This window comes from Babylonia areolata, chromosome 23 (assembly GCF_041734735.1).
Source record: "Babylonia areolata isolate BAREFJ2019XMU chromosome 23, ASM4173473v1, whole genome shotgun sequence".
NCBI lineage: Eukaryota > Metazoa > Mollusca > Gastropoda > Neogastropoda > Buccinidae > Babylonia > Babylonia areolata.
Genome location: NC_134898.1, coordinates 46836341 through 46858840, shown reverse-complemented (window position 1 = coordinate 46858840; position 22500 = coordinate 46836341). Strand labels below are relative to the sequence as shown.

The 22500-nt window shown below is 44.3% G+C and overlaps 1 protein-coding gene across 2 annotated transcripts in view; it reads right to left on the bottom strand.

Annotated features, from left to right (window-relative positions):
• The window catches only part of LOC143297789 (cytochrome b5 reductase 4-like), a 151326-nt gene that overhangs the window by 96046 nt on the left and 32780 nt on the right, over positions 1–22500 (bottom strand). For both annotated transcript variants that reach the window (XM_076610281.1, XM_076610279.1), the window contains exon 5: positions 11446–11493. In XM_076610281.1, the coding sequence (XP_076466396.1) occupies positions 11446–11493 (48 nt within the window). The remainder of the gene's footprint in view (positions 1–11445; positions 11494–22500) is intronic.

Here is a 22500-nt window from a genome sequence, read left to right as displayed (position 1 = left end):
TAATTATCTTCTTTCGACGTTGTTGACGCTTCGTTGCACAAGACCGTACGGGCCTTGTTTTCAATGCTGTGCGTCAGAATTTTTCCTCGTTCTCGATCGGCGCATGAAAGGTGGACGAAAAGACCCCGAGTATCATTTACCCAAACGTCGTTATGTATCAGCACGGTCTTCGCATGAGTCTCTGGTGACAACGAAGTTGAAGATGATGAAGGTGCCAACACGGGTGATAATCATGATGATCGTAGTGAGTTATGAAAATGACATCACCAAGTTCAGAAACTGTACTTTTCTCTCCTATCCACTCCTGAAGTCCCCGTGCGACATGGTTTGCATTCTAAAACTGCTTTTTGTTTCTCACAGCAGATTTTTCTGTGGCAAAAGTAAGTTGCTATTCTGCAACACAACCCGTCTGTTCTTCTTTGCCCGTTTGCATGTCACTGGTTTCACTCTCAAAAGTGAACCCGTCTTCATAATTTTGCCAAGGACAACTTTTTTTGTTGCCAGATTTATTTTTTTCTGAATGCGATAAATGCAATGTTCTCCGAATCCATATGTGAGCGCGCATGCAAGTGCACAACAAACAGGAATATGATGGAAGCAGGAAAGCATGGAGTGACTTTTTTTTTCTTTTCTTTCTTTGTTGTTCTTTGTTGCTCAAACATGGGGAGACTTTTTTTTCTTTTCTTTCTTTGTTGTTCCAACTCAAAGCCCTGTCGTCCTCGGAAGGTTATATTTGAGGTGGCAAACAGTAAACATCGTAGAATATGAAAAACAAAAATAACTCAAAACCTGGCAGTGAAAATTAAGCACAAGAACCAGGAACATGCCTCTGACACTGATGACAACTTCGTCAATTTTTCGGTCAGAGGTGTTTACAGAAAGGAATCCGCACACAAAAGTAATTATACATAAATCGTAAAATAATTTACAATAACAGGAATACAAAACCTAACATTGCCAACCAGCACCTCAGACATCCCGCGCGCGCGCACACACACACACACACACACACACACACACACACACACACACACACACACACACACACACACAAAGTAAGAACACCCAATTATCTAGTCCAGAAGAAAAACATATTCAAGGCTTTCTTGAAAAAAACAACAACAGATGATTGGACCAGCGAGGCAGAAAATGAGAAAGGAAGATACGACAGAAAGAAAAAAAGAAAAACGGGAGGAGGTTGGTGGGGGAGGGGGGGGGGGTGCTTGAGACAAAAGAGAGAGGCGGCGGGGAAAAGATGGAAATTTCTCGCACAGAAGTTCCAAAAGCTAGGGATACCAATTATGCTGAAAGAGCCCCCCCGGCATCCCTCGTGGGAGCGGGAATGACATAATTATTCCTTATGCTCTTATGATCTTGCGAGTGGAACCATCGGGTTTGTTTGTTAATTGTTTTTTATCAACAACAACAACAAAAAGTTAAGCTTAGCTGGATTCCGCACCGTCGATCCCCCCCCCCCCACCCCACCCCAACAGAGACATTACCGGTGAATGAAACCTTATGTCTTACCTCCCCCTCCTTCAAAAAGAAAAAAAAGGAAAAAAAATAAGTCAAGTCGGTGTCCTAATCCCCTGTCCACACATATACTGTTTCTCTGTGCTCCCTTGGATCATAATCTCTTCTCCCATATATATATATATATATATATATATACAGAGAGAGAGAGAGAGAGAGAGAGAGAGAGAGAGAGAGAGAGAGAACAGGGTTCAATTGTCTGTACCCGATGCATGCGGTCATGCACGAAATACTGATACCCGATAACGAGTCCTCCTCTGTGGTTCTGGCATTACATCTTCAAGCTACTCCCACGCCCTCAACCCCCAAGCCCCTTCCCCCCGCCCCCCCTCTTCCAACATCCCACTCCACCCCCACCACCCCCTCCCTAGCTTCGTCCGTGTCTTTCCCACTTCCTCCCCTCATAACCCCCCCCACACACACACACACACACACACACACACACACACATATATATACATACACTATCCCCCTACACCTGCCCCCCCACCCCCCACCCCCCAAAAAACACCCTCCCCCTTTCCTCGAAACAAAGAAACAGCGGCTCCCAATCTCGAGGGGGCTGGAATGGTGGTAACATCTCATTGCCATGGATATGTTACCAAGGGAACGTCTCCGCTTTTCCTCTCTGAAGCACGGAAACGCGACGTCAAGACGGTTCAATTACCACGGACCTAAGCGTGCAACTACCCGTCCTCTGTCCCCCGCCCAGGTCCTAACGACAGTAGGGTGGGGCAGACGTTGTCCGTCTTGTTATATGGTCGGGGTCGGGGGTGGAGGGGGTGTGGGGACACTAATTAACCTTCGTTTCGTGGGGAACACGGGATAGGAAGGATGAGGGGGGCGGGAGGGGGGGGCAGCAGAGGGAGGGGGGAAGGCGGAGAGGGAGAAGGCGGAAGGGCAGGCGGGGAAAGAGTGGGGGGAGAAAAGGTGGTCACTGAGGTTAGCAACCGTGTACCTTTTGTTTCTTCTTCTTCCTCTTCTTTTTCTTCTTCTTCTTCTTCTTCATTCGTGGACTGCAACTCCCACGTTCACTCGCATACATGTACACGAGTGTATGGCCGTTTTTACCCCCGCCATATATGCAGCGAAATTCCGTTTTCGGGGGTACCTTTTGTTTCCAGTTCTTGTCCTGTGTCACAGGGTATCTGGCAAGGCTGTGAAAGAAATAACTCTATCGGGAGGGGGTGGGGGGGGGAGAGAGGGGTGGGGGAGGGGGGGGGGGGTTCTGACCCTGTCAAACACAGATATTTAGGTGATGGCGATAGTGGTTATGGAAATAAAAATTTACATCAAAAAAATAAATAAATAAAAAACAATAATAATAAAAAGAACAGAGCCAGGGGAACGTTCGGAGTTGGGGGTGTAGGGTTCTCTCGCCCTGCCAAACACAGATAGTGAGGTGATGGTGGTTCTGGTTATGTAAATGAAATCAAGAGGGAGGAATACTTCCCGTAGGGAGGAATACAAGAGGGAGGGATTAATTTCTGCTGGGAGCAACCCTCTTGTTTCTTGTGTAAGCGCAGTTTTCAATAAAGTCACACATAAACACACTTAATGTGCTCAAGAAAAAGGAATATGATGGATGGGGTGACCCATTTCAGCACGTTATCCTAGAATGACAAATAGGAAGTACGTCTGCTCAACTATCCTCTTTGTCTACTCTGCATAAAAAACGAATGCATAACGGGGAAAAAATGTGAATTTACAGTGAACGGCATGGCATGTCCTCACAAAACAACAACAAAAACAAACAAACAAAAAACAGACTGCATCCCTGCGCTCTCCTTGATCATCGTCTTCACTGCAAGGTACAAAAACAGGACTACATGTGCACACTTACACGCGGTCAGACTACAATAATTATGTCCCCCCACCCCACCACCCCGCCACTCCCCTCTTCCCCTGCATCTCCATCCCCCCCTCTCCCCACCCCTGCCCCCAGCCGATACTTGTTCACCAACCCACTGGTTCTTATCCCCCAAACCAAACCTCCCTCACTTGTCTTCGAATCAAGGAAACAGCGACACCCTTATACTCTCCACACTCTGTGATCGCCCTCAGTATTTCCAGTGCACAGAGCAGGAATGCAGGATTACGTGTCCTCGTATCTATGTTGAAGACGGACTGAAATAGCCTCTCCCCCGCTGATTCTTGTTAACCACCGACCCTCTGGTTCCGACATCCAATCTTCAAGCACCCTCCACCTCCCACTAACACCATCTCTCCCCCCCTCCCCAATCGCCACCCCCCCCCTCCTCCTCCTCCTCCCCAGCCACAAACCCCAGTATCCCCCTTCCCTCATACTCCCTTCTCTCCTCGAAACACCGAAGAAACAGCCAGCCTCTGAGGGCTGGGCGGATGTGTCACAAATGAAACGTCTTCGGTTACTTCGCTCGGGCAGGGCAAGTCCCCATCAGACAGTTCGATCATCACTGACCGACTATACCGACTTTCCCAGCTCCGTCTTGAGTCGGCGAGCTGTTTGGTTATTGGTGTCGGTCTAGGTGCAGTGTGTCATCTTTCAGGTGGGGTGGGGTGTGTGGGGAGGAGGGGGGGGGAGGAGCAGTGCAGGGGAAAGGCATGGGTACTGACTGGATGAGGGTTCAGTGCTGATAATGAATTATAATCGTTCCAAGTTCTCTTGTGCTCATTCGGCTAAAAGACTGCAAAACAAGATCACCCAAAACAAGAAAGATAAAAATACACAGATTGTTGGGCTAAGGCGGAGAGAAATATCAATTTAGCAACACAAACATGTGCTGTTTACTCTCTGGTGGGACGGGGAAGTGCTAAGCAGCAATGGCTTGGTGTTTTGTGCCTTTCGTCTCGTTCCACAAGAAACAGGGACAGAGGCGAGGACAGAAACTGACGTTCGTCAGACACGAAGTGGCTTTCAATTAAAAAAAAAAAAAAAAAAAAAAAAAAAAAAAAAAAATCCTTCTCTAGCAGCAGCAGTACAAATCTTTCAAAAGCCGACTAGCCCAAATCCTTCGCTTTGCCTCTCCCAGTCACCTTTCCGCAGTAAACTGCGGGTTTTTTCTTCAATGTTATGGAGATTACAGGACGGGTGGGAGAATTGTTGAAGGTCTTCTTTTCAAGCTCGCCACCCCACCCCACCCCACCCCATACCCTTCTCGCCAGTGACAACGTCCTCAAAGTAGCCGACAGCTGCGTGATTTTCAAAATGCCCATCAGCTGTAATTCCTTCATTAAACTAAAAGCAGAAGATCACCACCACCCCCTCAATCCCCTCCCCCACCCCCATCACGACCCCTTAATCGGCCATCAGCCGTTAGCGACGTCACGACTCATGATCGATGATCCAAATGTGAACGTGACAGGCTGAAAGAAATTAATGTTGGTGAGCGCAAAGATCGATGACAGACAGTCAGGCAGGCAAACATAACGAATGCAACCTGCAGAAAAAAAGGAAAACACACACACACACACACACACACACACACACATATATATATATATATATAGAGAGAGAGAGAGGTAGAAGAACACACTTGCCACCAACGACATCACATCTCTCTCTCCCTCTCTCTCTCTCTCTCTCTCTCTCTCTCTGCATTCTCTACCCCACAGTTGTTTTTCCTCAATAACACGTATTTCATAGGAAACTACCATCGTCACTATTTATACTTTTTGACTCACTTGTGTAAACAAAGTGAGTCTATGTTTTAACCCGGTGTTCGGTTGTCTGTGTGTGTGTGTGTCCGTGTGTCTGTGTGTCCGTGGTAAACTTTAACATTGACATTTTCTCTGCAGATACTTTGTCAGCCGACACCAAATTTGGCATAAAAATAGGAAAAATTCAGTTCATTCCAGTCATCTTGTTTAAAACAATATTGCACCTCTGGGATGGGCACACACACAAAAAGAAGCCTAATTATATGCAAACTGCATTTACTGTTATATTTATATTTTTTGTATTCTCTAAACTTGGCACTTTGACCTCTTATTCTGACACAACAACAAGAGGAGTCATTATTATCATTTTTTGTTCAAACAGGAACTTCTTTTGCTAAGCATGGATTTTTTATTTATTTTGCAAACGTTTTGGTGCAGATAGTAAAAAAGGGAAATGACTCTGTAATTAATGATAGGGGACTTAATTTATCACAAGTGAGTCTTGAAGGCCTTGCCTCTCTTGTTTTTCATGAGATAACTGCGACTGTCATCGTTTATACTTGCGAAACTACTCAAACGAGTGAAAGTGAGTGGTGATGAAAACAAACAAACAATTCAAAGGTAAAGAAATTATCGATTTCAGCCCCTGTTTTACTCCCCAACCCCCACCCAAAGAAATTTTTTAAAAGTTGCACAATGAAATAATTCAAAACGTGCTTAGCAAATTAGCAAATCTTTCTCCGACAAACTGCACGTGCACACCGTTGTTTTGGAAAACTTTTTTTTTCTCTGTTTGTTTCAGTACCGGAAGCTATATAGCTGTAACATGATTCTGTAGCACACTCCGCGCTCACCACAACAACAGAAGACCAGGGAAAACCCGAAAGCAAGAATTTCCCAATCTTCTTTGATTGGTGCGCCGTGGCAGAATCGCTTGCGCGCAGGACGTCTGATCAAGTGTTCACCACCAGTGATCAACGTTCGAGGCCTTGTTTCGGCACGGTGGTGTGTGTGTGTCCCTTGGGAAAGGCACTTTAATCCGATTGTCCACACTCGACCCAGGTGTGAACGGGTACCTGACTTCGCCTGGGAAAGGTTAAAACAAAAATGGCGGAATGAGCCGAGGACTGGGCCTCGCCTTCCCATGCTGAGCCTTAGACACGGTGACTATGAAATCACTGTCCTCATGGCCATAATAGGCTAAGGGACCTTTAACCTTTATCTTAATTTTCAACAATAATAGGCAGTGGTACTGCCCACGTTCACTTGTACAGACAACAGATGGTCTTTTATATGACCGTGCAATACCTGAGCCAACCGAAGCACCACCGTCATTGTCATTTGTTCTCTGGTAGCTTTATGAGAAATGCGTAAAACAGACCAAAGGACTGTACATGACGTTTGTCGACTTCACTAAAGCGTTCGATACTGTGAGCCAGAAAAGTATAAGGCAAATCACAGGACTAGGGTGTCCTCCAAAGTTCTTCAGCATGGTCATTCAGCTACGTGAAAATCAGCCTGGCCAAATGCGAAACAGCAACAACCTCTCAGAGCTTTTACCCATAGAAAACGGTGTAAAGGAAGGTTGCGTCTTCGCGCCAACTCTTTTCACCATTTCCTTCAGCAGAATGCTCCATAGGGCCAAAGAAGACCGTGCTGAAGAGGACAGTAACTACATCCAGTACCAGCAGTCTGTTCAACTGGAGGCACCAACAGACCCAAACTAAGACACTAGAAAACCTCATCCGTGAGTGTCTCTTTGCTGATGACGCTGCCCTTGCTGCTCACACAACGCCCTTCAGCCAACAACATCCTGCTGTGCAGGGGTGGCCGAACTCTTCGAGCTGGAAGTCCACACTATGGCCCTCTCTGTGGCCTGAACTGAAGACCATGAGCCATGGTATTGACCCGAGACTTCATACTGTATCACACACCAGGTATCCCATTAAGAAGTTTAAACTGAAATCAGTTACGCTGAACAAAATCTCGCATTAACCGAGTGACGCGAGCTGTGATATAAGCGACCGACGCCCAGACGAGCTAGACACTAACTGGTGCCAAGATAGCCAGCACGCACACTCAAACCATGATTCTGAGGTGGCGCCTTCTCACTGGGCAGATTAATAATATCAAACCTCTGTCGCGTCAGACAATACCGTCTCTGTCAATCTGATCACCGAGGATGGCAAAACCAAACATCCAAAATACACCTGTTAAAGTTAACCACAGTCCAATCTGCTGGCTAATTTAAACTGTACCACTAATCACGCTAATGATATCTAAAGAAGAATGATAATAAAAAAGAATAGTGAAAAGAAGTATATAAAAATATGATAGAAAAATAAACAATAATAAAGATAATGATATTTATTATGCTGCTGCTGATGGTGATGTTAACAAAGATAATAATAACCATCCCCAGTCATGGGGATCAGGAGAGGATGAACCAGACACCGTCACTGGCGGAAAGCTACCTGCGTCATGATCCGTCTGATGCCTGCGCTTAATCCGTTTACAGATCCCACCTTCAGACAAGGAAGCACCGTCCACAGATCCAATCTACGAGACTGTCACAGCAACACACACACACGCGCGCGCGCGCACACACACTCACACACACACACTGTCACATACAAACCTGGATTTTTTGTTTTGTTTTTGAATAACTGGTCTCTCAGCTGCATGCAAAATACTACGTCGAACCACAGATATGAAGTTTACCAAATCATATTCAGTATGCATGTCTTTTTACTGTGTAGCCGGACTGTCGAAAAGGCCTCCTGCAACATATATAATCTAACGCTCTTGTATTTATGTGACCAGTCAAGAAATGTGAATCGCAGATCCATTCAGATGATGATGAGTTGATTTACATTTAAATATCGACTGAAGGATCTTCTTCTTCCTTTACTCTGTGAAAAGTCACTGGGGTGCTACATAGAAGGACTGTTCACCAGATTCCTCCACGTCTGTCGCTTGAACGTCAAAACCTGGGTTTCTGCAAACGGTTTTCTTCTTCTTCTTCTTCCTTTATACAACCAACATCATTATATTGATGATTCTGTTGTAGTTTGGGGAGGTTGCTGAGGATTGCGCTGTTGTGAGGATTGGGTGATTTGGGGGTGTATGGGTGGTTAGGAGGAGGGTGAGCGAGAGGAGGGGGGAATGGGGGGGGGGAGTTCCTGTCCCTTCTGCAATGTCGTCTCAGTCCATCACTGGTTTGTTTTTTTTCTTCAACTCTGTCTTCCTCCCTCAACAGGTTCCTCAGAGGTTCGTTTCGAGCAAGGTCACTGGATCTTGTCATGTGGCCAGACCAACAGAGTTATCTTTTCTTAGCTGACGTCAGCAGATCTTTAAACAACTGTTGTTCCAACGTGCTGCTTGACAGGTTATTGCCCTTGTTCACCGGGGACAGGATCTGAACAATACCCGTGTAAACAGGTCATTTCAACCCTATTCTAATTGCCCTTTTAATATCATTTGGGTTTCTCTCTTCACTGGTTTTCAAAAAACTGACCGGTATTCGCCCTAGAACGACCCCTTTGAGGTCAACTGGGTGAGAAAAAACATGATTTAATTTGGCAACATATATGTATACACGAGTCAGTAACGTTCACTGTTTCAACAGGCTGACATCATGGAAGACCAGAACTGTTTCAACAGGCTGACATCATGGAAGACCAGAACTGTCTCAACAGGCTGACATCATGGAAGACCAGAACTGTCTCAACAGGCTGACATCATGGAAGACCAGAACTGTCTCAACAGGCTGACATCATGGAAGACCAGAACTGTTTCAACAGGCTGACATCATGGAAGACCAGAACTGTCTCAACAGGCTGACATCATGGAAGACCAGAACTGTCTCAACAGGCTGACATCATGGAAGACCAGAACTGTTTCAACAGGCTGACATCATGGAAGACCAGAACTGTCTCAACAGGCTGACATCATGGAAGACCAGAACTGTTTCAACAGGCTGACATCATGGAAGACCAGATCTGTCTCAACAGGCTGACATCATGGAAGACCAGAGCTGTTTCAACAGACTGACATCATGGAAGACCAGAACTGTCTCAACAGGCTGACATCATGGAAGACCAGATCTGTCTCAACAGGCTGACATCATGGAAGACCAGAACTGTCTCAACAGGCTGACATCATGGAAGACCAGAGCTGTTTCAACAGACTGACATCATGGAAGACCAGAACTGTCTCAACAGGCTGACATCATGGAAGACCAGATCTGTCTCAACAGGCTGACATCATGGAAGACCAGAACTGTCTCAACAGGCTGACATCATGGAAGACCAGAACTGTTTCAACAGGCTGACATCACGGAAGACCAGAAGTCACTGTATGTGTTGACGGCTGATGTTTTCAACCTGAGCAAGAATGAACAATGGCTTTTGTTCGCAATTCCCAATATCTACAACCACCCTCTTTTTCAACCCTTCTCCTCTCTGTCTCTGGTTTTAATATCAGTGTCTGTGTGTGTTTTGGATGCTGACAACATCAATCATCTGAGCAAGCGGTCGAACAAAGAGTTTTATTGGTCTTCTCTCTCTCAGCCAAACACACATCAGAAGGAAAGGGGGGTGGGGGTGGGGGGGGGGGAAGTTCATATACATGTGTGTGTTTGTGTGTGTGTGTGTGTGTGTGTTATAGAAGAAAGGTACAGTGTACTAACTGCAACCACTTAGGAAAAAAGTTTCTGCCTTACATTTTGAATCCACTTAATCATAATACATGGAAAATACGGACATTGCTCGATCACTACCTCAGTTCAGTGACAGGGGTACTATACTGTAATCTGGCACAGCTGTGATATATTGTAGATGTGCTATATTGTATTTCACGCATTGTTCAGCTACATTTACGTTAGAAATCTTTTGACTGACAAAGAAACTGTGATACTCTTTTACAAAGCAAGCACGCGCACGCACCCCCCCACCCCCACCCCCCAGTCCCCCCACATACACACACACACACACACACACATCGAGATGCCAGTTGCCTTCCAAAGCCAAGGGAGACATCAATATCACAGAAACTTATAATTGCTGCCCCAAGCCCACACACACACACACACACACACACACACACACACACACACACACACACAGAGTCAAAGCTACGTCGTTCAATATTTAACCCTATCCATATCCTCCCCAGCATTTTTTTTATTTTATTACTTTTTTTTTTTTTTTAATAGATCTGGCTTCACAAGAGATGATGGCTCTGATGCATAATCCCTGACATATACTCCCCCCCCCCCCCCCCCACCCCCTTTACCATATCGATCACACAGAAATCAGAAAACCATTTGTCAGCAGCAGAAAATGGGAACCTGAAACTGAAAGCATTGAATTAACAGTTAATCAAGATATGGAATCTGCATGCTGCCTGGAAAAGCAAGGCAAGAATGAGAGAAGAGAAAGAGGAGAGACGGGGAGGATACATAGAAACCGTTCTTCCTTTTGAACAGGTATCGAAGGGGAAAATATAATGTATGTATATATACGAGAGAAGAGAAAGAGAGGAGGGGAGGGGGGCGGGGTGTACATGGAAACTCTTCTTGTTTTCAACAGGTATCGATGAGGAAAATATATGGGTACACATCAACACTAGTATGAACAGCAGGCAGAGAGATTGGGACAGGTGTATGTATGTTACTCTGTGTGTGTGTGTGCCTGTGCATGAGTGTGTATGTGTGTGAGAGAGAGAGAGAGAGAGAGAGAGAGAGATTGTGTGTTGTGTGTGCAGGTGGGCTATGATGATGATGATGATGATGTGCTTATGCTCATGTGAGTATACAGCATGCATTATGTAATTAAAATGATAGTCATACATGAAGCATGCAAGAACACACACACACACACACACACACACACACACACACACACACACACACACACCAGAGAGATTCAGAGGCAGAACTCCATGAGAAAAAGACCAAACAAACAAACAAGCACTCCTATACCCACCCCCACCCTACCCCCCTCCCCTGCCCATCCTCACCCTCACCTGCACACACACACACACACACACACACACACACACACACACACACACATATATATATACACACACACACAACATACACATACACACATGTATGCACTCCCATGCTCCCCCCCTCCCCCCCACTTCCCCTTCACACACACACACACACACACACACATACACACACACACACACACACACAAACAGAGAGAGAGAGAAAAAATCAGCAAAAGACATCAGTAAAGACAGAACAGTGAAATGGCTTACCATTGGAGTCAACACGCTGGGACTGGTTGCTGCCTTTCCGAGACAAACCTGCAACACAACCTTCCCTCACTGACACAAACATCATCATCATCATCATCGTCATCATCATCTTCATCATCATATTTCCCGAACAAATCTGCAAACATTACAATCCCTCATTAACACAAACATCGTCATCATCATCATCTTCATCATCGTCATCATCATAATATCTATATGATGCTGAATACTGTAGAGACAAGAGGGACTGGTTGCTACCTTTCCCAGACAAACCTGCAACACAACCTTCCCTCACTGACACAAACATCATCATCATCTTCTTCATCATCATCATCATCTTTATGCATCACTGAATCTTGTGCAGAGACAAGAGGGACTGATTGCTGCCTTTCCCAGACAAACCTACAACACATCTTTCCCTCAATAACACAAACATCTTCATCATCTTCATCATCATCAGCATCATCAACTTTATAAAACACTGAATCTTGTGCAGAGACAAGAGGGACTGATTGTTGCCTTTCCCAGACAAACCTACAACACATCTTTCCCTCAATAACACAAACATCTCATCATCATCATCATCATCATCATCTTTATAAAACACAGTATTTGTACAGAGACAAGAGGGACTGATTGCTGCCTTTCCCAGACAAACCTGCAACACATCTTTCCCTCAATAACACAAACATCATCATCATCATCATCATCATCATCATCATCTTTATAAAAAGGAGGAGCCATCATCATCATCATATACATAACACTGAATCTTGTGCAGAGACAAGGAGGACTGGTTGCTGCCTTTGCCAGACAAACTATCTGCAACACAACTTCCCTTCAGTAATACTAATATCACCATCATTATTGTTGCTGTTGTTAGAATAGAATAGAATAGAATATGTCTTTATTACCAAGTGTACCGGGGTCACAAACAATATTGGGGGGGATTGTACATAACAAGGTACGAACATAAATCGAAAATCATACACAAACACAGATACAGTAGAAATTAGGATACATAAAAGTGCATATCAATACAAAAACTTGGGCATAATTACAAATGCACACACTGCACACACACACACACACACACACACACACTCTCTCTCTCTCTCTCTCTCTCTCTCTCTCACATACACGTTTGAACAGAAGCCGCATATTACATGTGGATGGGGCTGATGACTAGATCTTCAGGTAGATGGTTGTTGATTGCACAATTCTAGTTGTGCAATAATAATAAGAATAAGAAGAAGATTAATATTAATAGTAATGATAATAATAATAATAGAATAATTGCAAAAAAATATTATTAATAATAATGAGGCCTTCAAGACAACATTGTTATGCCCACCTAATATGCCCAAAGATTTTCTTGTTTAATTAGAATGTGATTTTAACCTCTCATCCTGCAAAATCCTACGTCATGAGAAAAGATGACTTGAAATGGACAGGTCTTGCTCGTTCATTTTTTCATTTATTTCAAAACAGTCTACCTAGTTTAGGCTCCAAAAACACTTGCAGAAGCTGAGAACATAACAAAATCAATGTCTGCCAAACAAACGTGCCTACACACACACACACACACACATTGAATCACTTTATACACACAAGAGTAAAAAGAAAGAAACTAAAAAAAAGAGCTGGAATCTTTTTACAGTAAATATGTTTTCTGAAACAAGAAGCCCTTCTCAGATGGAAAAAATGAAACAGAAAACAAAATATCAAATGAACAAGCCTACGACCTCCACACTAACCTAACCACTGATGTTGACAAAAACACCCTCAGCGTATCTAGTTTTAATCATAAAAACAGCAGTCAGAAGGTAGATTTCATCTGACAGGCAGAAAAAAAAACAGGATATCCCATTTACACATGATGATGGCTCCGATGCATATATATATATATATATATATATATATATATATATATATATATATATATATATATATATATATATCCACACTCTCTTCGTGTCCTAGGCTCCACTCCTTGCAGAAAGCACTTAAGTAATACCAAGGCCGGAAAAATATAAAAAAATGTCAACAACAGTAGGCTCTTCATGAATTTAAAACTTGTATTCTTAAAAAAAACAGCAAATTTTTGCCTGAAGACACTGTTTTTACAGTGAAAATTTGCTGCTTTTTAAGAATGCAAGTTTTAAAGACATGAAGAGCCCACTGTTGTTGATATATATATATATATATATATATATATATATATTAAGATCATATTAATCAGACTACAGATAAACTCATCACGACATATCTACACCTGCTATCAAAACCCATTTCCACACCTTTTAATCACCCAGAAGATGTGGTGTCTTCAGTGTCTGCAAGGTTTCAGGTTACCCATCTCCTGGCAAGCTGAACACAAGACCTTTTTGTCCGCATTAAACAAACACAAGCTGCACATCATGCTCATAAATGCACCTCCCCGTCTTCTTGGCAAAAAGAGAGAAGCTGTGTCCCTAAACAGGAAAAAGCCTAAACAGAAAAAAAAAAGTAGTACTAATGTTTCGAGGGGGGAAAAATGTGGTGAGATGAGCATGTCACTGAAGCCTGAAATAAGCTCAGTGTTTTCCTTCGACTAGTGATTGAGTGCCAAGCCCAAAGCCAGAATGTTGCAAGTTCTTCTTCTTCTTCTTCTTCTGCATTCACTCGTATGCACACGAGTGGGCTTTTACATGTATGACCGTTTTTACCCCGCCATGTAGGCAGCCATACTCCGTTTTTCGGGGGTGTGCATGCTGGGTATGTTGTTGTTTCCATAACCCACCGAACGCTGACATGGATTACAGGATCTTTAATATGCGTATTTGATCTTCTGCACATATGTTGACTTGAGAGATGGTAAAGATCTCCACCCTTTACCCACCAGGCGCCGTCACCGTGATTCGAACCCGGGACCCTCAGATTGACAGTCCAACGCTTTAACCAGTCAGCTATTGCGCCTGTCAAGTTGCAAGTTCAAATCACATACAGATATACCCAACTCTGAAAATGGGAATTTTCCCCTGTCCGTCTTAACGTGTTGTCATTCTGGTATGTGTCAGTGCAACAACAGGTAGGTCCGCCCCTATCATCTCTCTCACCAGTTTCCTTGGGTGGTCACCTCTGTCTGCCTTATCACCTGAGGTGGAGGTGTTGACACTGAATATTACAAACTTCACTAACTTTATTCCTCAACACGTTCTTTTGACTTCAAAGCACGCAATCCACGTTTTATAAAATGGTATGCAATGCATGTGAACACACACACACACACACACACAGGCACACACACACACACACACTCATGCATACACACACACATACACACACACATGCACGCAAACAAACACACACACACACACACACACACACACACAAAATGAGGGTTTCTGGTATCTGATTGGATAGATGAGAAAGAGCTTGCAAGCAAATGCATGTAAATAAGAAAATTACACAAAGAATCTCTTTTGGCACAGCACAATTTTTATAATGACATGTTTCCTCTTGTCTATTTGTCCAGGCCTTTCACCATCTACCTACAAAACAGCAAAACCCTGTCTGTTGAAATGCTTCAAAGTTTGAAAAGTCTCAGTGAAACTCTTCCGCAACAGACCATACAAAAAGTGAAACGAAAATGCAGAATAAATAAAATTAAACCATGTATAGAGCACTTTCTGAATCATTTAAGAAATAGTTATAAAGTAGAAAAATATATGCATTCAATGGAAATGGAAATGTTAAGCGTTGTATTTGTGAGAAAACGGCGTCCATATATAAAACTTTTTGAAAACGATAACCCATAACAAAATATAATGAAAGATCAAAATGCACAACAGTAATGAAGGCTCAATGATATATTTTTATACTTGAAGAACAGATGTATGTGAATGTGTAAGTATGTGAGTATGTAAATAATATATGTATGTGTATTCATGTGCACTTATGTGTCTGCAGTAATAATGTTTAACATGACTGTGTAATGGGTGTTTTATATAGTCGCGTATGGAAAACTAGAGGAAATGTGTTCATACATGAGATCCTCCATATGTTGGTTTTTTTTGTTTGTTTGTTTTGTTTTTTCAGAAAACAATGCATGAATTGTGTTCTTTTCACATTACGTTAGCTAAGCAAAGTGTCCATAACTCTGTGCTGAGGCTAGGTATAATGTCTATTATATGTTATAAAACTGCACTGTTACATATGATGAAAATGTGTCCACCCTGACCAAATCGATTTTAAAAAATAAAATTTAAAAAAAAAGTGAATTGAAACAGTTTCCGCCAGCAGCAGAGACTGGCATCTGCTTAAGCTGAGCCAACATCATTAGTGAGAGCTGTATTCATCAATGGTTTCTCCACTGCAATGGGAAGTCATTCACTGCTTAGTCTTTTGTCAAGACCCATGACTCTCAAACTAGGAGGCAAGACTGCACTGGCTCGCAGTACTAGCTGCAGCCTTGGGGGGCAAATCGGCCTTTGGGAACCATCCCCAACGCCAACCGTCCTAAAAACCCTCTTGGCTGAGAGAGCCGGGATGCAATTTAGCAGGACTGTCACTGAATTGGTTGCATGCGAGACAAGCGCGGCTAAACCAAATCAGTTACTCTGGCAAGACGGGTTGTACAGACCAGGTAGGTCCCTCCAATGCTTATCCAGACGGCTCTTGAAGGCGTTGACAGACGGCGCCATAATCAGTTTCCAGCCCAGATAGTCAGGACAGCAGCTGCCTCCAGTCCAGATAGGACACCGGAGGCTGAGAGGGGACATGATAGAGGTATTCAAATACCTCCATGGACATTACGATGTACAGAGGCCAGTATTCCAGCCGTCACTCAGTGGAAACCTCAGAGGCAACGCCTTAAAGCTCCAGAAAAAACGCTTTCGTCGTGATGTCAGGGGGAACTACTTCTCAAACAGAGTGGTGACACAGTGGAACAGTCTCCCAGACTCCGTGGTCCTGGCGCCGTCTGTCAACGCCTTCAAGAGCCGCCTGGATAAGCATTGGATGGACCTACCTGGTCTGTACAACCCATCTTGCCAGAGTAACTGATTTGGTTTAGCCGCGCTCGTCACGCATGCAACCAATTCAGTGACAGTTTTGGAACACGAACAGGCCTCGGGAGAGGCCTAAATCGTCGATCGTCCAAGTCAAAGTCAAGTCAAGTCAAGTCAAGTCAAGACATCAGTTACCTGCTCTGCTGTACCGGTGGTCATGGTTGGACACAACTGACTATACCATACATTATTCACATGGGAAATAAGCATGTATTCTAAATATCCAGGTGTTCCTCAATCATCTTTTTTAACAAAGCCACAGGTCCAGACTGCCCAAAGCTCCACCTTCACGCTACAAAAGCACTCTCTCTCTCTCTCTCTCTCTCCACAGAGGGTCATCAATGCAGACTGACCAGTGACCAAGGGCAAAATCAAACAACTATTTATCAGTGTGGGGCACTGCAGATCAACTGTCGACACGCTCAAGACCAGAACTGTGAGTTCCGTTCAATTAAAAGAATCCTGTCCTCTGTGTGTGTGTGTGTGTGTGTGTGTGTGTGTGTGCGTGTGTGTGTGTGTATGTGTGTCAGTGTGTGTGTGTGTGTGCAAATATATGTGCACATGTGTGTTTGTGTGTACATGAGTGACAAAGTGCATGTGTAAGTGCATGTGTGTGTGTGTGAGTGAGTGTGCCTGTGAGTGTGTGCGTGTGAGTGTGCACGTGTGTGTGTGTGTGTGTGTGTGTAGTATCCTCCTAGCAACTGAAAAAAAAAACTGGTAGCGGTAGACAAGCGACCACCTGAGACAATCCGGCCGCCAACGATGGGGCCATCGTACTGATAAGAGATGAAGACGCTCTTTGTGTGTGACCACACGCTGCTCCGTAGTCACTGAGCACGGTCAGGATTTCGTGTTGTCAGGATTTTGTCTTGTGCCTGCCACTCTGGGATTTTGCTTGGCGTTGAATGCCTGCCATGAGAAGACTGGGGTGAACGTAAAGCCCGTCTTTCATTTGGCTTAGGCTGCAGCAACACACAAGCTATTTTCGCCTCTCTCTGTCTCTGTCTCTCCGTCTGTCTGTCTGTCTCTCTCTGTCTCTCTCTGATTTTGTTCTGAAATGTTCTGTAATAGTCATGGCCATGGCCTGATGAACAAACCATTCTCTCTCTCTCTCTCTCTCTCTCTCTCTCTCTCTGTTTTGTTTGTTTTTGTTTTGTTTTTTGTTTTTTTGTTGTTTTGGGGGTTTCATTGTCCGCTGGAATTTAGGAACCACTACACCAAGATATTTTTGACTTAGCTCATCGCTTTGCTCTGCTTTCATCTGGAAAACCCAAGTCTGTTCGTTTTATGGCCTGTTTCAGCTGTTGTTGTTGTCTGGTGAAATAACGAACCCAATACTGCAACCAGCCATGAGAGATGAACAATTTGGTAGAGCTTGTTAGGCGTGTGTATGCATGGCTGCATCTGCAGCTGATTAAAGAAGCTTCCACCCACCATTCCACCTCCTCCCCCCCGTCCCCTAAACTCTCCCATCCATCTTCCGTCGTGCTCCTGGAAGCCTTATGTAAAAGATTAATACTGAAGCTTGAAGCTGAAAGATTTATCAACTTGTGACATGATTTGCTTTTTTTTTTACTCAATGGTCTCCATTGCTTCAAACACACACACACAGAGACAGACAGACACACATCCATCCATACATACATACATAAATACACACACACAAACAGACAAGGTGGGTGCAGGAGATAAACAACACACACACACACACACACACACACACACACACACACACACACACACACACACACACACACACACACACACACACACACACACACACACACGTACACATGTACACAGATGGACAGACACACACACACACACACACACACACACACACACACACACATACAGATGGACACACACACACACACACACACACACACGCACGCACATACAGTCACACACACACACACACACACACACACACACACACACACACACACACACACACAGAGTCACACACACACACACACAGAGTCTCACACACACACACACCCTCACTCATCCTACAGATGGGCCGACAAAACCGAGAGAAAGAAATCTCCAGGCACAAAGCCCTGGAGAAAAGGAGGGAGAAATTACATGACGACGCTAATTACGGGGCAGGTGACGACAGTGACAACGCCTCTCCGGCCCTGATGATGATAATCGTCTGGAATCAGTGGACCCACACGAACATGACTACCTGACCATCATGATCTCACACACACACACACACACACACACACACACACACACACACACACACACACACACACCCTCACTCATCCTACAGATGGGCCGACAAAACCGAGAGAAAGAAATCTCCAGGCACAAAGCCCTGGAGAAAAGGAGGGAGAAATTACATGACGACGCTAATTACGGGGCAGGTGACGACAGTGACAACGCCTCTCCGGCCCTGATGATGATAATCGTCTGGAATCAGTGGACCCACACGAACATGACTACCTGACCATCATGATCACACACACACACACACACACACACACACACGCACACACACACACACACACACACACACACACACACACACACACACACACACACATGCACCCATTCACACACACACACAAACACATGCACACACACATTCTTTCTCTCTCTCCCTCTCTCTCACACACACACTTTCTCACTCTACCCCCCATTCTCTCTCTCACTCTGTCCCCCCACCCCTGCCCCCCTCACCCCATCCCCGGGCCCTCCCCCCCCTCCAACCATCCCCCCCCCCCCCAATCTCTTCTCTCTCTCTCTCATCACTATCTATCCACCTGTGTGACCTTTCCTCAAAATAACTAACGTTATTCCAGTCTCTCTGCATACACAAGCATGTGATTTCACAAGATTCGTACAACACACAACACAGTGACACTCTTAGGAAAAACAAAAACACCAAAAAAAAAAAAAAAAAAAAAAAGAAGACAGGCATCTCATTTACAGTGTCAGCATCTTAACAAAAATTCACAATAATTCAGTTTCAGTTTCACGTTCTTCTTAGAATTTCTTCTTCTTCTTCGTTCGTGGGCTGTAACACCCACATTCACTCGTATGAACAAAAGTCGGCTTTTACGTGTATGACCATTTTTACCCAGCCATGTAGGCAGCCATATTCTATTTTCGGGGATGTGCACGCTGACATGGTCTACAGGATCTTTAATGAGCGTATCTGATCTTCTGCTTGTGGAAACACACGAAGGGGGTTCAGGCACTAGCATGTCTGCACACATGTTGACCTGGGAGATTGGGAAAATCTCCACCCTTTTACCCAACAGGCGCCGTTACCCAGATTCGAACACGGGACTCTCAGATTGAAAGTCCAACGATTTAACCACTCTAGCTGGCTATTGCGCCCATCAGTTTCACGTTCAAGGTGTTTCCGAAGGGAGTGGACTGGTCCATACACTCTACACTGCAAAGTGTGCAAACGCACACACACCGATATGCATGCGCACATGCACACACATGCACACACACACGTTCAACAATCTGCAGTCTCAAAGACATCCAGGCCCAACCCGCAACAGACAAACATTCATACCCAGGTCCCACCCTACACATACACACACAGCCACTAACATCATTTGTAATATGCATCTCACAAACACACAAAAGCATGATTCGGAATGAATTATGCATGCACACACACACACACACACACACACACACACACACACACACACACACACAAATATTGCGTCAACCCCACAAACAAACAGGGTACATGCATGCACCTGTGCAGTGACACTCGCCCATGGCTCTGACAATCCACACACACACACACACACACATACCCGACATCAGGTCAGATGTTCTGATTCAGCAGCCCTGTTTTTCTGCCATCCATTTCGCCCAGAAGCCTGTGACAGATTACTTTACCCCCTCCCCCCCCCCACCACCCCCCTCCCGCCTCCTGCCCACACACACACACAACAACAACAACAACAACAACAACAAAACAACCCACATCTTCTATTCCGCTCTCCCCCTGCCAAAATCAAAACAAAACAAAACAAAACAAAACAAAGAGAGAGAGAGACCCTGTGCTTTGTTTGGATTCCGTTTCATCTGACTGAATTAGTTTGCGCAGCTTTGTTTTATTTTCCATAGATCTTCGAGGGCTTTTGCTTTCTTCCAAGGGACGCACACACAGAGAAACAGAGAGAGAGAGAGAGAAAGAGAGAGAGAGAGAGAAACTCAGAGACAGATGATTTATAGTTCAAACATCGAGAGAGACGGACAGACAGACAGACAGACAGACAGGCAGGCAGGCAGGCAGACAGGCAGACCAAGGAATATGGGGCCTGAACATGCCCACACCACGCTCACACATCAACCCACATACCCACCTGGGTACCCACGTATGCAAATATGCACTCTCTCTCTCTCTCTCTCTCTCTGTCTCTCTATCACACACACACACACACACACACACATGCACACACACTCACACACATACACACACACACTCTTACCCATCGCAGATCACACAACACACACACACACACACACACACACACACACACACAAGCACAACATAGGTTGCAATCCAAACACATACAAGCACAACATAGGTTGCAATCCAATATAGCAGACCAGGATGTTTACTCCCCCCCCAGAACCCCCCCCCCCCCCCTCCACTAGACCTTGATTGGTGGTCTGTGGGTGCTAGTCGTTCGGATGAGACGATCAACTGAGCCCCCACACTCCATCCCCACCCCTCCCCGTGTGCAGCAACTCTGTAGAGAAATGCACTTTGCTAGTAACAAAGACCACACTTGCAGACAGAAAAGAAAAAAGAAAAATTTTAAAAATCCCTGTGTGGCACTTGCCCTTCAGGGAGTGGGGAGGGGGGCAGGGGGGGGGGGTGACGCTCTCCATGGGAAGACCCACCTGAATTTCACTCAACAGAAATCTATTGTGGCAAAAAAGTCATACAAATACAATGCAATACAATACAATATAATACAAAATGACATGATACGACACAATACAACACAATATAACATGATATTATTATCATTATTATTATTACTGTTGTTGTTGTTATCATTATTATTATCATTATTATGAGCATTTACGCCTAATCTTGAAAATAAGCCCTAGGCGTTTACAAATGAAACGTGAAATATCAAAACAAAAACAAAACAAAACAAAAAAACACCAAAAAAAATGAACACAAGATACCAAACATTATTCATCCCCACCCCCTACGCCCCCCACACCCCCACCCACACACACACACACACCCACAATACATAAGCACATGTGCACGCACACACACAAGTCATAGCATACAATCGTTAAGTAGTACACAATCAAAAATACAACCAATAAAAACTATCAAAACTCACTCACTCACAAATAGTCATTTTATTTCCTACTGGAAAGGGAAGCAGCTGTTGAGAATTATTCAGGAGGGGAAAATGTGGGCCGGGCCTTCAGACTGGATTTAAAAGATTGCAGCGAAGATGAGTGACGGAGATGCTGAGGAAGTTGATTCCAAAGAAAGGGGGCTTGGTATGAAAAAAAAACTGCGTTGGCCATACGTTTTGGTTTGAGCAGGGGGGGATCCTAAGCATGCAGGAGTCAGAAGAAGAGCGGAGCTGGCGTGAGGGTATGTAAGGATGAATGAGATCAGAAAGATTCTGTGGACCAGAAGCCTCAACGGACTTGAAACAAAGAGAGACGACTTTGCAAGCAATTCTTTCTTGTACTGGGAGCCAGTGAAAAACATGAAGGAGAGGAGAGACGTGATCAAATTTAGAGGAACGAAAGACAAGACGAGCAGCATAGTTGTGCTCAATATGATACAATAAAACACACTACAAGTTTGACAGTATGATACGATACAACACAACACGATACAATACAATACAATAAGATATGATACAGTATGATACCATACGATACAACACAATACAACACAACATGATACAATACAACACAGCATAAGACAATACCAACATGACACGATATGATTTGATACAATACAATACAATAC